The following is a 15,758-nucleotide window of genomic DNA, read 5'->3' as shown; positions in this document are numbered from 1 at the left end:
TTCTTCTCATCCTAGATGCAACGGGGCACATATCCGACTTTCTTTCCATGTACTTCTCTCCACTTAAAAACGCCTGTAAGGGGTTCTGCATAGTACCGAACATAGGTTCTTTGACTTGTAACGATAGTGGAACTATTAAACTATATACAACCCTTTTTAAAAGGTTTTTAAAAACATCTACCAGATGTTTTTCTTGTATTTGAAGAACCCTTGGGGAACCCTGGGTTGAACCGTTTGAAATACTTCTTCCGGTTCTAGATAGACTCACTACCGTACCCTTGAGGAACCCCTGTATATGTGTAGAACCGCCCAACGTTCAAAATCCACCATCCTGCTATGGTTCTGTATAGAACCACTGCTACACTGCTGCTTTACTAAAGAACCCTTGAGGAACCCCCTTTTAAGTGTAGAACCGTTCAAACTATTAAATGCTTCTCTGATTTGTTATGGTTCTATATAGAACCACTGCTGCTCTACTAAAAAACCTTTGTGGAACCCCTCTTAAAATGTAGAACTGTCCAACACTCAAATGATCCTGTGAGTTGCTATGGTTCTGTATAGAATTCACTGCAGCCTTACTAAAGAACCCTTGAAGAACCCCTCTTAAAATGTAGAACCGTCCAACATTCAAATGATCCCCCGAGTTGCTATGGCTCTGTTTGGAACCAATGCTACACTGCTGCTTTACTAAAGAACCCTTAAAGAACCCTTGAGAAACCCCCTTTTAAGAGTAGGACAATTTAAATATTAAATAAATGCTTCTCTGATTTGTTATGGTTCTATATAGAACCACTGTTGCTCTACTAAAAAACCTTTGTGGAACCCTTCTTAATGTAGAACCGTCCAACACTCAAATGATCCCCTGAGTTGCTATGGTTCTGTATAGAATCACTGCAGCTTTACTAAAGAACCTTTGAGGAACCCCAGTATAAGTGTGGAACAGTCCAACATTCAAATGGTCCTCTGAGTTGCTATGGTTCTGTTTAGAACCACTGCTACACTGCTGCTTTACTAAAGAACCCTTAAGGAACCGCCTTTTAAGTGTAGAACCGTTTAAACATTTAAATGCTTCTCCGATTTGTTATGGTTCTATATAGAACCACTGTTGCTCTACTAAAAAACCTTTGTGGAACCCTTCTTAATGTAGAACCGTCCAACACTCAAATGATCCCCTGAGTTGCTATGGCTCTGTTTGGAACCAATGCTACACTGCTGCTTTACTAAAGAACCCTTAAAGAACCCTTGAGAAACCCCCTTTTAAGAGTAGAACCATTTAAATATTTAATAAATGCTTCTCTGATTTGTTATGGTTCTATATAGAACCATTGCTGCTTTACTAAAGAACCCTTAAGGAACCCCTTCATAAGTGTAGAACCCTCCAACATTCAAATGATCCTCTGAGCTGTTATGAGCGGTTATGTAGAACCACTGCTACACTGCAGCTTTGCTACAGAACCCTTGTAGAACCGCTTACACCTTTAAATGATTCTGGGAGCTGTTATGGGTTCTATACGGAACCACAGCTGCACTACTAACAGTGTAGCATTTATATGGGTTTATGTGCCAAAACCATGGTTGCTAAAGAACCCTTGAGGAACCCGTCGTGCAGTGTATCCCTCTTACAATAGCGCCGACTCTATGTGGTGGGATGTGGGGTCGGGGGGCGATGGTTGGGGTGGGCATTCAGCATGCAGAGCTCCCGTGACGGCTTAGGATAACAAACACGGGCCAATCTTTCACTTGGGCGAGCGGGCCCGGCAGGCGGCCCCCTGGAGACGCCTCTTAATTTACTGCGAGGCGGGGAAGGCGAGGCAGGCGAGGCTGAGGCTCTCTAGGCACAGGGAGCCACTGGATTACTCACATAAGCCTCAGTGTGTCCCGCTACGCTGTCCTACACGGGACGCTGCGCTAGACCAAGTAGCCCAGCGGCGGAGGGGACGGCGGAGGCCCCCTCTGACAGGCTCTCCTTTCCCCTCGTCCACACAGCTAGAAGTGGCCTCCCTGCGCCTAAACGTGAACCCGGTGGAGAGGGACACGGGGAGACCAGTTCCCTTCCAGCTATGGATGGTCCAGTTCACGGCCCCAAGGCAGTCTGGGCTGAGAGGATGGGAATTTTGGGATACAGTAAAAACACTAAAAATAGTTTTTTTTTAAATTGTAAATAAAAAAAATTAATATTATTGAACTGAGAGGACTGCGCTGACTTCAGGGGTCCCTCGGCATTTTCCCAGCGTCAGAATGAAGAGCTCAAGACCCTTATATTTCAGTGTAAACCTGATAATTCCTTGTTTTAAGGCCCTTTCTGGTCGTTTTTTCCACTTTTACCTCAATAAGAGCCAGAAAACTCCATGTCTGACAGCCCTCTCCTGACCTTCACCCAAACATGGTTCTTCAGTACCAGTGGAGCACATCACTACCCGTAAGAGAAGCTCCATGACAACCTCCCTGAAGAAGGATCCAGCAGGATCCAGCAGGATCCAGCAGGATGCAGCAGGATCCAGCAGTACCAGTCCCCCCCTCCCGAGGTCCTGCTAGCCCACGCCTGCCTGCGGGCCGTCCTGCTGGCGTTGCCCACTTCCCCACTTCCCCACCTCCCCACCTCCCAGGCTTCAGAGGGCTGTGCTGTGGCTGTGTCTCTCATGCCCACCGACGGGGTTAAGCTCCCCCAAAGTCTCCAGGTAGTAGAGGTGTAGACCACCCTCTAGACACCACCTACGCCAGCTCTTCACAGACTGGGCGAGCTGGTCTCCACACGCTGGCTCCACTGCCTGCCGTCATCCCTCCACCTTCAGCCCCTCGCCCAGCTTGCAGCGCTTTGCCTGGATAAATACACTTGAGGAACGTGGACCAACTCACTGCGCTCAGCCACCAACCCCCCCACACACACACACACACACACACACACACACACACACACACACACACACACACACACACACACACACACACTGTTCATGTAAGATTCATGAAGCTCCAGCATCCACGGCTGCACTCCAGCCCGACTGAGGAGCTGCCCCGCCGCTGAGAGCAGCAGCCGCTCACCGCCGCCGCCGCCTCCTTACCTTCATTCTCCGGGTAACTCCGCAGGGCTCGGCTCGGTCTGAGGGAGGGCAGGAGGCAGAAAAGGAGGGACGGGTAAATCCAGAGTGGTGCCATTTTTCAGGCTGCGCCGGGAGCCCAACGCATCCCCGTCTCGCTCGCGCTCGCTCTCGCTACAAAGTTCCAGCGCCTCCCGCCTCAGCGCGGAGCCAAGCGAGGAGCGGGAGGGGAGGGGCGGGGCTGTCAATCAGCGGAGGGCTGCCAGGGAAACGGAGGAGGAGAGGACCAATGGGCGTGGGGGAGAGGCGCTCACGCGGCACGCGCGATGAAGAGCTCAACCGCCACGGCTTTTGAACGGAGCGAGTGAGCGGATGTGACGTTCAACACGTTCGTTAATCAATTAATTAATCAATTAATCAATTAATGAATTCAATAAAGAAATGAACATGTAGAGTAAAAAGTAAAAAATATTTACTTAAAAAATACTGTAAAGAAGTAGCTATAATGTATCAACTGTAAAAAAAATAACTGCAAATAATTAACAGTAAAGTATATAGTAATGTATTTACTGTAAAAAAAAAAAAAACTAATGTATTTACTGTAAATAATTAACTGTAATGTATTACGTTTTAACTTAAGGAGTAGCCCAATGTTAGCAATTAATAAAAAAACATAAAAACAAAAAAGATTAATGGTAAAGAATGAACTGTAATGTATTTTCTGTAAAGAAATAACTAATGTATCTACTGTACAGGACGTACTGTAAAGCAAGAACTATAATATATGTACTGTAAAGAAATAACTAGCATGTCTACTGTAAAGAACTTACTGTAAAGAATTAACTGTAATGTACTTAATGTAAAAAATAACTAATGTATCTTCTGAAGAACTTACTGTAAATAATTAACGGTAGTGTATTTTCTGTAAAGAAATAACTATTATTTATCTACTGTAAAGGACTTACTGTAAAGAATTAACGGTAATGCATTACATTTTAACTTAAGACGTAGCCTGACGTAGCAATATGAAACTATAAAAACAAAAAGATTAATGGAAAAAAAGAACAGTAATGTATTTTCTGTAAAGAAATAACTAATGTATCTACTGTACAGGACATACTGTAAAGCAAGAATTAGAATATATGTACTGTAAAAAAATAACTAGCATATCTACTGTAAAGGACATACTGTAAAGAATTAACTGTAATGTACTTAATATAAAGAATTAACTATAATTTAAAGTATTTATTGCTAACATGCTAACCTCCAACTAACATGTAAGCCACAAGCTTACATAGTAACTACAAACTAGCACCAGTAACTAACACAGTAGTTATTGTAGCACATGGGAACTAGCATGCTAATTGTGAGGCAAGACTCTAGCCATGAGCCAACATGGTAACAATCAACTTATTTTACGCCAGTCTGGTGTAATGTTGTTGTTGTTGTTGTTGTTTTGGGCTTGTGTCTGAAGTTAGGCCTCTAGACCACTTCAGATGCCAAGAACTAGAACCTAATAAAGCAAGGCAACCCAGGTCCCAACGGAGGAGGAGATTTTATATTCATATTTGATCTTTTCATCATCTGTTTTCATATTTGGCAGATCTCCAGAAGCACATTTCTCCTCGTCTTTAATTAAATTAGGCTTGCATACGAGATTTTCCATGGAAAACCCTTTTCCAGTCTGGGATTAGGATTGAAATAATTAAGATTTGTATTAAACCTCAGATCGGTTTAGCCATCTCTGCGAGGGCAGAGTCAAGGACCAGGTGTGCCGGGCCTCCATCTCTCCGGCTTTGACCAAACAATGGGCCAAAACAAAGTAGTCCTCATATTTGAACTGGAAGTAATTAATTGCTGTCATTTTAGGCGCAAGGTCTTTATCTCCTTCAGACTAGCGGCCTGGCCGACTTAAGCCCCTTCACCGCGGCACATTGAGGAAAGCCGCACTTCCGCGCTCGGCCTGGGATTTGCTAAAGTGTCCAATTAAGACGCTGCTTTATAGCGCAGGCAGGCTTGCTCCCTGATGACCTAATTTCCCCACAGAGGGGGGGGGGGGGTTGTGTGTGGGGGGGGCTGTGGGCAGGAGAGGAGAAAAGGTTGCTTTCCCGACCATGAGGCTACATTCATTCAGCAACAAAACCCTGCTCTGTCACGCATTCCGCTGCCAGCTGCATGACGTGGCCCTTTAAGCCCTGTCACAACCACCTCCAACCCTGCCGCTGATGTGTGTGTGTGGGTGGGTGTATGAGAAGGGGTGCAGATTCAAGACCTTGGACATTCAGGAAATTGGCAAAAGGCTTGAGGAGTGCAGTCAGTAGAGGCCCTTAAGGGTTCTCGGTAGGTTTGGGGAGGGGGGGGGGGCGAGGGGGGTCGCTCATCAATATCAGATAGTATTGCAGAGTTGCTGCTCTGCTGTTCATTATGCATACGGCCATTAGAGGAGGATATTGAGCTGCATACACAGCCAGCAGCAGGGCTTTCTGGTGACTGCTGCTGCTGCTGGCCGTGTATGCACTTTATTTGAGCTTAGGCTGGTCCACACGGTCACACACTCCAAACTGCAAGCCCACCCCACGTTTTAATTCAGCAATATGGGAATAACCACCATTGGCTCAGATGACACCAGCGAGACGTCGTGGCATGAACTGCCTGGATTTGGTAATGGAAGGTGTTCATTATAGAGGTTAACTGGTGTACAGTGGTGGTGCACAGATTGCTCTAGACCATCATCAATGGCAATGAAGTGCATTCTGGGTGCACCTTCACCCACAGCAGCTCTAGAGCATCCCACAACGTTAACCGTTTCTGAGATGCTACCACCCTTCATCCAGCGTCAAAGTGATGTATGAATATTCTGACCACCCCTGGTTTGGCCTGGGATGTCGTCACAGATGCCGTATAAATAAGCGAGCACACCAGTCAGTTGTGGTCAGAGTGCAAAATGATCATCATGGGCGAAGGACGGGATTTGACTGATGTCCAAAAGGGCACGGTAATGGGTACAGAGCAACAAGGGGGTAGGATCTCGGAAAGCACTAACTTTGTTGGATGTCCTAGATCCACTAAGCTGTAGTGAAGGTGTACTGAGGCCTCCCAACAGCATAACAGTGGTGGCCCATGGGCCTCAAATATGCATTTGAGTAAGCTAATATAACTTTTTTTTTTGTAATGGAAAAACCCTGAAATGTGTCCAAAGCTGTAAAAGATCCCTGCAATGTTCGAATTTTGTGTGTTGTCGAACCATTCAGTCTCCATTACATCAGTAAAACCAGTACACACATGAGTACCAAACCTTTACCTCCTTACTGCACAGACCACCGGTGTCGTGACACATCCTATCCCCCCAGACACATCCCATCACCTCTGACGTCATCTTACAGAAGGAGCATTTAGGACCCAATACGTTGGCCAGGCGATGTAGCTAGCTAACCCATTCAGCTGTATTGTCTAGCATGCTACTAGTTAGCCAGTAGAGCTGATTCCCCTTCGAATTGTATTAGCTAGCATGCTTGCTAGCATGCTAGCATGCAAGCCCCCCCCTCCCTTCACAGGGTGTTTTATCTAGTGGCAGTTGTTTTTCTTAATCGCTTTATTATTGTATTTGGATCCCAATTATCTGCTGATCTTGCACAAAGTTAGCAAGTGCAGGATAGCTAGCTTTACCTGTTATCTGGCTGGTATCAGCTTTATATGCCAGCTTAGCAACAACAATATTATTATATATTTGAACTTGCTTATAAGTGTTTAACATTTAATAAAAAAAGGTAAAGTGGCGCTTTATCCAGATTAAAACGTCTCAGTAATGATCATTAAATATTAATTTATTAATCACATGCGTGATTTTAACCAATGGAACAGTCGAGGGGATAGGATGATAGGATGCATCACCAGCCTCGCATTAGTCTCGCTACAGTAGTGTCAGCTGTGCTATCGCGGCGTATCTCGCCAAGCGCAAGCTTCACTCCCCCCCCACCCCCCCATATTGCTACCACTGCAACCACAGGCCTCACCCAGCATCGCTATTGTGGTGTGAGCATCCGTGCTACAGTGTTAGCAATGCTATTGCAGCGACACTAGTCACAAGCCGTGTTAATGACACCCTGGGCCCTTCTCATCTAAACACTAGTAAATATGTGGGTCTACATCTTAGGGCTAAGCTTGCTAAGAGTCTTTTACCAGGCAGGTCAAGAGGTCAATAGAGGTCATTCTATGCCACAGAACCTTTTTTACAGTAAAGAGCAGATATTTTGGCCCCAAACTGCCCATTGTTGAAATGCAATCGACCATCCAAAACTAGGCTTGCCTGGGTTTTCTTGTTTTCTAATACAATCAGCAGCATTTTTCTCATGGGGAGCAGCTAAATACAAGGCCACACACAAATCTGCTATTTTGGTATGCAAAGCACATGACCATCAAGACTGGATGGCTGACCAGTAGAAAAAACTTCCTTCTCCCCCCTTTTCTCCACTTTTGACAAAGGCCTGAACCCTGGTCACCTGCTTTCTCCCCCCTTATCCCCAAAAGGTCAGCCTGTTTCCACCAGCTCTGACAGAGGGCCAGATCCAGCCCCTCATGCTGCACATTCTCCAGTCTGAAAAGTCTGCTGTCTTAGAGCTGGTTCACACCAGGGCTCAACTATGAGGGGAGGGGGATGGTCGAGGTGGAGGAGTCACATGGAGTCCATGCTGCTCCAGAACGGTTCAGATAAAGCATGCAGTTTTGAGGCAGGCTGTTCAACCAAAGCCGAGCTTCAGACCTTCTTCTAAAAGATCAGTTTATCATAAAATGAACAGAACGATAGATGTTTTGAAATGTTGCTAAATTTTAAAGCGATGGTTTTCAAAAAGATGAAAGCTCTGTGAAGGCCAAATCCAAAAGTTCAGCTCTTAATCTGGTTCTCCAACCAACCTGAACGTTCAGGTCAGGAGTAAATCTACATGGAAGAACACTCTTTCAAACACTGAGCAAGGCTGGTTCTAAAAACTACTGGCAATGAGGTTTTGGGTGGGCCTATAAAAAAGGTGGATGGGCTACCAAAGCAAATTGTGATCAGGATGATCAGGATGCATTTTCTAAACATGTGATATGTTTTACAAAGTCACATCATTATGCTACCAAACCCAGCAAGACTGAGAGCATTAACCCCTTAAAACCTAAAGACCTGTGTGTGGGCCCATTCTTCTATTCCTCGGTCTCAAACCGCAAACCTACCAAATCTTTTACATCAGATACTGAATCATTTACAGTAGATACTAAAATCACCTGTAGTAAATGCTGAAGTGGATCCTGAATCATTTATATCAGTTACTGAATAATTTTTATCAGTTACTGAATCATTTAAATGAGTTACTGAATCATTTATATCAATTATTGAATCATTTAAAGTTGATACTGAATTATCTATAGTAGATACGAAATTTCTTTTAGTTGATACTGAATCATTTATAATAGATAAAGATTTATAGCAGTTACCAAATCATCTGTAGAAGATGCGAAATCACTTTTAGTAGAGACTGAATCCATTCTAGCAGCTACTGAATCCATAAATAATTTATAGTAGATACTGACAATTTATTGTAGTTACTGAATCAGTTATAGTAGATGTTGCCTGATTTATAACAGTTATTAAATCATCTGTTGTAGATGCAAAATTACTTTCAGTAAATACTGAATCCTTTCTAGAACCAAATATGCTACCAAATCTTTTATATTAGATACTGAATCATTTACAGTAGATACTAAATCTATTTCTACTAGTTACTGAATCATTTATATCAATTACTGAATCATTCAAGTTGATACAGAATTATCTATAGTAGATATACGAAATCTCTTTTAGTTGATACTGAGTCATTTATAGTAGACACTGAAAGATTCACAGTAGTTACTGAATCATTTATAGTAGAAGGTACTGAATCGGTTATAGAAGAAATTGACTCATTTATAGCAGTTACCAAATCATCTATAGTAGATGCAAAATCACTTTTAGTAGAGACTGAATCCATTCTAGCAGCTACTGAATACATTATAGAAGATATTAAATCCTTTATAGTAGATACTGAAAATTCAGTGCCGTTACTGAATCAGTTATATCTGCTGTAGATGCGAAATTACTTTTAGTAAATACTGAATCCTTCCTAGTGGTTACTGAATCTCCTTTCTAGAATCACATATGCTACCAAATCTTTTATATTAGATACTGAATCATTTACATTAGATACTAAATCACTAATAAAATATACTGATAGCAGTTACTGAATCATTTATAGTAGATATTAGATCATTAATGGTAAATACAGAATTCTTAATGGTGCTTACTGAATCATTTTTATATCACATATATATTTATAGTAGACACTGAATCGTGTATAGTAGATTCTAAATTCCTTATAGTAGTTACTGGATCACTACTAAAATATACAGATTCATTTATTTCAGTTACTGAATCAAAATATCCTGAATCATTTATAAATGATTCAATAACTGTTATAATGGAGACTGAATCATCTATAGTAGATGCAAAATCACTTAGTAGACACTAGCTGCTACTGAATCCTTTCTAGAACCACATACACTACCGAATCTTTTATATTAGATACTGAATCATTTACAGTAGATACAGAATCATTTATTAAAATATTCTGAATCATTTCTATCAGTTTCTGAATTGATTCATTTATTTCAATTACTGAATCAATTATAAAATCTCCTGAATCATTTATATCAGTTATTCAATAATTTATAATGGATACTGACTTATCTGTAGTAGATGTGAAATTAACAGATTCTAGCAGATACTGATGAATTTCTAGAGGAAACAATCATTTATAATAGATTTAAATATTCATTGCAGACGCTGAATCGTGCATTGTAGATTCAGAATTCTTTATATTAGATACTGAGTCATTTAGAGACTATAAATGATTCAGTAACTGATCCAAGTTATTGAAGGGTTCAAGCCACTAACCTACACCTGCCCAGCACTGTAACAGCCCTCACTATGAAACTGTCTAACTGTCGCCTTAAGGTCTGAACTGCGTCTTTATCGGGACGCAGCCCTGCAGAATTGCCAGTGGAAAGAACTTCTCTGCCTCTGAGAACAGGTGCACCGCAGTGAAACACGCTTTTAACAACCTTCTCCAAACTTCCGCTCGTCTGTGCGATCCTCCGAGTTCCTCCTGCCTGAAACTCTTGAAACAGAGACACTCAGTGTTCCTGTGGACACACACCCAAAAAAAAGCCTGGCACGTAGAGGTCGCCGCTCTGCCAGCTCTGAGGAGAGCCGGCGCTTAGCTTGAGCCAGATAGCTCGCCTTCCTTTCCAGCACTGTTTCTTCTGGCCTTTTCAAGAGCGCTCACTCGTGTGCTAATGTCTCCATTGTGGCAGGCCAAATATTTAGTGGCCAGCAGCTTGGTGCTTTCATTGAGGATCACTTTGAGGGCACTGGGGTGGGGGAAGAGGCCTTCCCCCATATTAGAAAGTACTGCTGGTGTGCCTTTGCAGCCTTTAATACGCAGAGAAAGCTGAAAGAAAGAAAGAGTGGAGGTTCTGAAAAAGGGGGAGGTGGAGTACCCAACAGCACTGTTCGGATGCCTGCGACCGAGCGATGGGCAGGCGGGGAGGATGGAAGAAATGGGGAGGAGGCAAGAGCAAACGTGCAGCGTTGGGCTGAGGGGAAAGTGAGAGCAGAGCTGTTAGGATGTGGGCGACAGACAGAGGAAGTGGGCCTTGCTTTGGTGACTGGCGTGCCGCCTAGGCCATCCATCACAATGAGCGAGTGTGTGGGAAAGACAAAGAAACATGGCGTAGGCCCCTCATTAAACACAAAAAAGGGTCTGCATGTGGCCCACAGACTTATTGCACCTAAGCCTGACCGTAACCTTATCTCTAACCCTAAGCCTTAACTCTAAGGTACCGTCCAAGTAAAAAGCCTATGGTCTACCGATGGGCACAAACTTCTATTGCCAAGAAATAGCCCCACCAGTTTGCACAGAAATCCCTGTAGTTACTAAGTAATACACCTCAGTGGGTAGTATATGCCTTGGAGTGTTAAGGGGTTAATAAGCTCTACAAAGAGTGAGTATGAATGACAGTAAAAAAATCTTTTACCCATATTTGACCTCAAATAAGCAGAGCCAATTAACCCACCCACTCACAAGGACTCCCCCATCACTTGCAGTGCAATGCAAAAACCACCACCTCTTTGCAAACTCCTGCCAGTGCAGAATCACTATTTAGTCAATGAGTTCGGAGGAAAGTGATGCATCTAATCAGCAGCATCACAATAGAAGTGATGAAGGGGAAAAAAAAGTGTCATCTACCCACCCCGAGAGAGCATGGCCAATTGTGCTCTCTCAGGCTCCGGCTGCTGACGGCGAAGCTGCATGACCTCGGATTGGAACTTGATGGCGTTTCTCAGGCCATAGTAGTGTCAGCTGGGCCACTCGAGGTCCTTTGAGAAAGCAGTTTTCAAGCCTTCATTGGCTGTTTGATGTAGAAAAGGAACCCCTATATGGACTGTGTCCTCACAACGACCTAGCCAGCGGTCATCAGGGTGTGAGGAAGTGAAATGATTTAACGTTCAGACTTTTTTGACGTACCCCCAGCTTCCCAGTACCCCTGTGGTTCTCCTTACAAGCCAGGAGAAGTGGGCATTGGAGCAATCAACAAGGGACACATACGTGATCTGATCAATTAATGATGACTAGTGTTGACTAGTGAAAACCATGACCCGCAGTTCTGACGTGGCTCAAGCGAGGTTAAGAGACGCACTCGACATCGACTGCATCTGCTCATTGCAAAGCGCTGACACCTCGAGTTCTCCACTTCGATTTCCACTCTCGCCTCTACCGGCAGCCTCTTCTGTTTTTTTTTTTAGAAAACCACCAGGCCAGGAAGCTGCTGACAGTTCTAAGAAGAGGCCCACCCCAGGGCGAGTCTGCGAGTTCACCAGGCGGCCCAATTTCTACAGCTTCAGCAGCTCCACCATGTTTGCCACGGCCTTCTCCGCGACCCCTTTGTGAGAAACAGGATATTTGTGCTCATGCGATTCATGTGAACACATCTATGACAAACCAGGCCTGACTTCAGGAAACCGCTCTCGTTTCCAGCACGGTTAGTGGCCCCTGTCACTCAAAGTGACGCATCTGGCTGCACGGTTGTGCAGCGCCAGGGCTTCTTTTCCTACCAACCGGCATGACTCAGTCGGACACTAAGGTGTTACCGACATCGGGGTGCAGTGGAGACACGGCTAACAGTAAATGAGTAGCTTGAGCTACCTGTGAGAAAGATTTTCCCGGTAACTGGAAATGCTAGCTTATATTTACTGCTAGCCATTTTAGCATTAGTCAGTTGACCTAGGGCCTAGTAGCCTTCATAGTGTTATTGGTAATTGTTTAAAGGAGGAAAAATGTCATACTAAAACGCAAATACTACGCAAGTACTGTTTGGTAAAACTCTGAATCAGCTGTAAGAATGAAAAAAGCAGATTTTGAGCTTTAATTAAATTTATTTCCACAGTGCTAGGTCTATATAGTATACTAGGTCAACTATAGTGACAGTGCCATAGCAACAACCTAGCCAAAGGGTATGATGAATACTAACCAATTGAAATTCATGCCTATTCTCACAATTTTCGGACGTACCTCCAGCTTTATTGACGTACCTCCTGCAGTTATGTGGTTCCCAACTACAAGCCAGTGAAAGTGGTCATGTTTTGGAGGAGAAAAACATGTGGCTTTTAGAAGGGCCAGGTTTCCACATTCACGTACTTCGGAATCAGGGTAGACGGGCATAAAAGCCCCCCTATTCCAGCCAACGAACTGTGTGTATGTTAGAGGAGATGCATAGGAGCAACAGTAATGCAGTAATGAAGGAGGCCGGTGACCCCTGTCATGGGAGGCTGCATTTACACCTATTATTTAGACCAGAAGTGGACACAGCAGGACAGGAAACGTGCTGCCCTGCTGCTCTGCAACTCTTTCAGTCTCTCTCTTCCCTTTCGCTCTCATCACTCAGCCAGCCGACAGACAGACAGAAGCAACTCATGGGTGATTTGTCACTGTTTTCCCTGCAGCTCGGACGCCCCGGCTGGCGAGCTCCATCCCTAATGGACACTCTGCGTGCGCTAAGCAAATTAGCCCCGTGCATTACGCCTCGGGCTCCCGGCAGAGCGAGATAAAGATGCCTCGCGTAATGGCTACCAACACTCTTTGCTAACGCTGTGATGAATGACGAGAGTAACAGGTTTACCTCCGCACCCTTTCCCCCTCCACTTTCCTTGGAGGTGCCTTTCGGCAGCCGTGCTCGCGGCCAGACGTCTGAAAACGCCCGCATTCCCCTAAACGCGCATTACGATCCATCAGCACCCAGACACCTTTAAACACCATTACAGAGACGCTTTCACTTAGCACAGGAAAACAAACTCATCATGCACGCCAACTGCCAGGAGCCACGACCAGGCCAACCAATGGCCCTTGGTTACATACATGCACGTAGATGGGAAATTTACACTACACTTATCCAAGTAATTTATTAGGAAGACTACACCAACACTGGGCAGGGCCTCATTGTGCTCCATATTTACACCCAAAACAGCCTCGATTCTTCATGCCATGGATTCCACAAGATCTTGGAAACGTTCCTTTAAGCTCCTAGTCCATGTTGACATGGCTGCATCACACAACTTCTGCTGATTCTTCAGGAGCACCTTAATGCAGAGTGGGAATCTCCTATTCGATGGGAAGTAGCTGTTAGAAGATGGTAAACTGTGGTCATGAAGGGACGCACGGGGTCAGCAACAATCCTCAAATAGTATGTGCTGTTCAAGCAACGATTGGTCAGTACTAACAAGTCCCCATACCATTATACCACAAGGCAGGTTGGGTGCCAAATTCTGACCCTACCGTCAGTCTGAGCCTCAGCAGAAATCAAGACTCATCAGACCAGGCCATGTTTCTCCAGTCTTTAACTGTCCAGTGCTGGCCGCTGCAGCCTCAGCTTTCTGGTCTTGGCTGACGATGGAAGTGGAACCCGTCATGGTCTTCTGCTGTTGTTGCCCTTGTAAAGGTTGGACGGGTTGTGTATCTGGATGTGTTTGATTTTGCATGTTTGCTAGCAGCATTAGCCTCGTAGCTCCAGCCATTTCAGAATATTAGGACTACCCCAGGTTTGGGAAAAGGAAGCGATTTGATGGTATGATAATAGGGTACCAGGTGAAGGGTGGTAGCATCTTGGGAATAGCTTTATTAATAGTTTGTGGGATGTACTACAGCCATCGTAGTAAAGGTCTAATGAGAATGCACTTCTCCACATTGAGCAGCAAAACTGTGGTGCCTCACGGGCCATTGATGCCAGAGGGGAACGCCAGGGACGGTTATTCCCATTTAGAGGTGTAGAGCCACATTTTTTGCCAAACCATCTCTTTAATGAGCCTTGCATGTACCTTGTAATATTTTATTCTATATTATGAACACAATTCAGTACATGCTCAAGGGTAATTACAGCCCATAGTGCCAATTGATGTGCTGCTACTATGAAAATCTGCTCCATCCTCAGAGTAAAAGCAGGTGTGTTTCACTCTTTGTCAGATAAGAAGCTTAAACGGTGGTAATGTGGTTAGGAGTGATAGAGAAGCAGAGAGGTGAAAGCCATTAGGGCATTGTGTGAGAGAGTGGATCTCACCCACATTATCAGACCTTAATCAGATTTCAGCCAGGTCTGATGTAGCATCTCAGCCCCTCACTGCTTTCTGCCCCTACTGCCCTCGCTCATCTACCTCCCTCTTTCTCTCTCTGCATGCGTCTGCTTTCTATTTTCGATTCCTTTCAGATTCATAAACGCATCCCTCTTTCTGCATGCTTATTGCATTAGCCGTGTCAGGAGCATTGATGGCAACTGGTCCCAGGCCTTTCTGCGGTCCCGGAATAAAGGCAGGACATCCAATGGGTTATAGTGACATCAGAAAATAGTCGAACCCATTGTTATTTTAAGCCCTAGCTGCTAGGGCCCAACCGATCGGGTTGTTGGAGGTGGTCATTGGTCAACATGGGAAGTTCATGTCACCTGGACTCAACAAGACCTCTGAAGGTTGACATGGTCATAGTTATTACAGCAAATGCTGTGGAGGCCAGGGCTACACCTTGAACTTCACCATGTTCGGATTATCATGCCATGAAAGGGTTTACCTGGTCTGTAATAATGTTAAGTTGGTTAGCTTGTCCTTCACCCACAGTGCACCCTGGTGCCATCACTTCCCAAGGGTCAATACACGGGCCGAGGATACGGAAACATACGGATTCATCAGACCAAGCGACTTTCGTCCATGTCGTCTAGTTCCGATGTTCATGTGTCATTTATAGGTGCTTTCGACAATAGACAGGGGTTAGCATGGGCACTCTGACTGCTCTGTAGCTACTAAGCCCCCATACACAGCAGGGGGTGCTGCACTGTGTGTTGTGGACATGTTTTAGACCTGACAGGATAGCCTTCATTATCCTTGTGTATCTATGAATATTGGGTGCTCAAAACCGAGCAGATGATCTGGTGTGGGTAGCAGGAGAGCCTAATGGTCAGTCTTCCATTGGCAACAGGCCAGACAGTGTGGGGAGTGTGCCTAACGACTTCAGCAAAATCTATGATTATAACAGCCTAACTAAAAGAAGAGAGCCAGAAGGTAACACAGACATGGGAGTACCCTGAAACGCTGGCATCCATCCA

The 15,758-nt window shown here is 44.6% G+C and overlaps 1 protein-coding gene across 1 annotated transcript in view; it reads right to left on the bottom strand.

Moving 5' to 3' along the window:
* Window positions 1–3,237, bottom strand: part of epha4b (eph receptor A4b) — a 153,800-nt gene extending 150,563 nt beyond the window's left edge. The window contains exon 1 of the mRNA XM_072688302.1: window positions 3,063–3,237. Coding sequence (XP_072544403.1) covers window positions 3,063–3,156 — 94 coding nt within the window. The 5' untranslated portion in view covers window positions 3,157–3,237. The remainder of the gene's footprint in view (window positions 1–3,062) is intronic.
* Between the last annotated feature and the right edge of the window lie 12,521 nt (window positions 3,238–15,758).

The sequence above is a fragment of the Salminus brasiliensis genome, chromosome 9 (genome assembly GCF_030463535.1).
Source record: "Salminus brasiliensis chromosome 9, fSalBra1.hap2, whole genome shotgun sequence".
NCBI lineage: Eukaryota > Metazoa > Chordata > Actinopteri > Characiformes > Bryconidae > Salminus > Salminus brasiliensis.
This window is presented reverse-complemented; position numbering and strand designations above follow the sequence as displayed.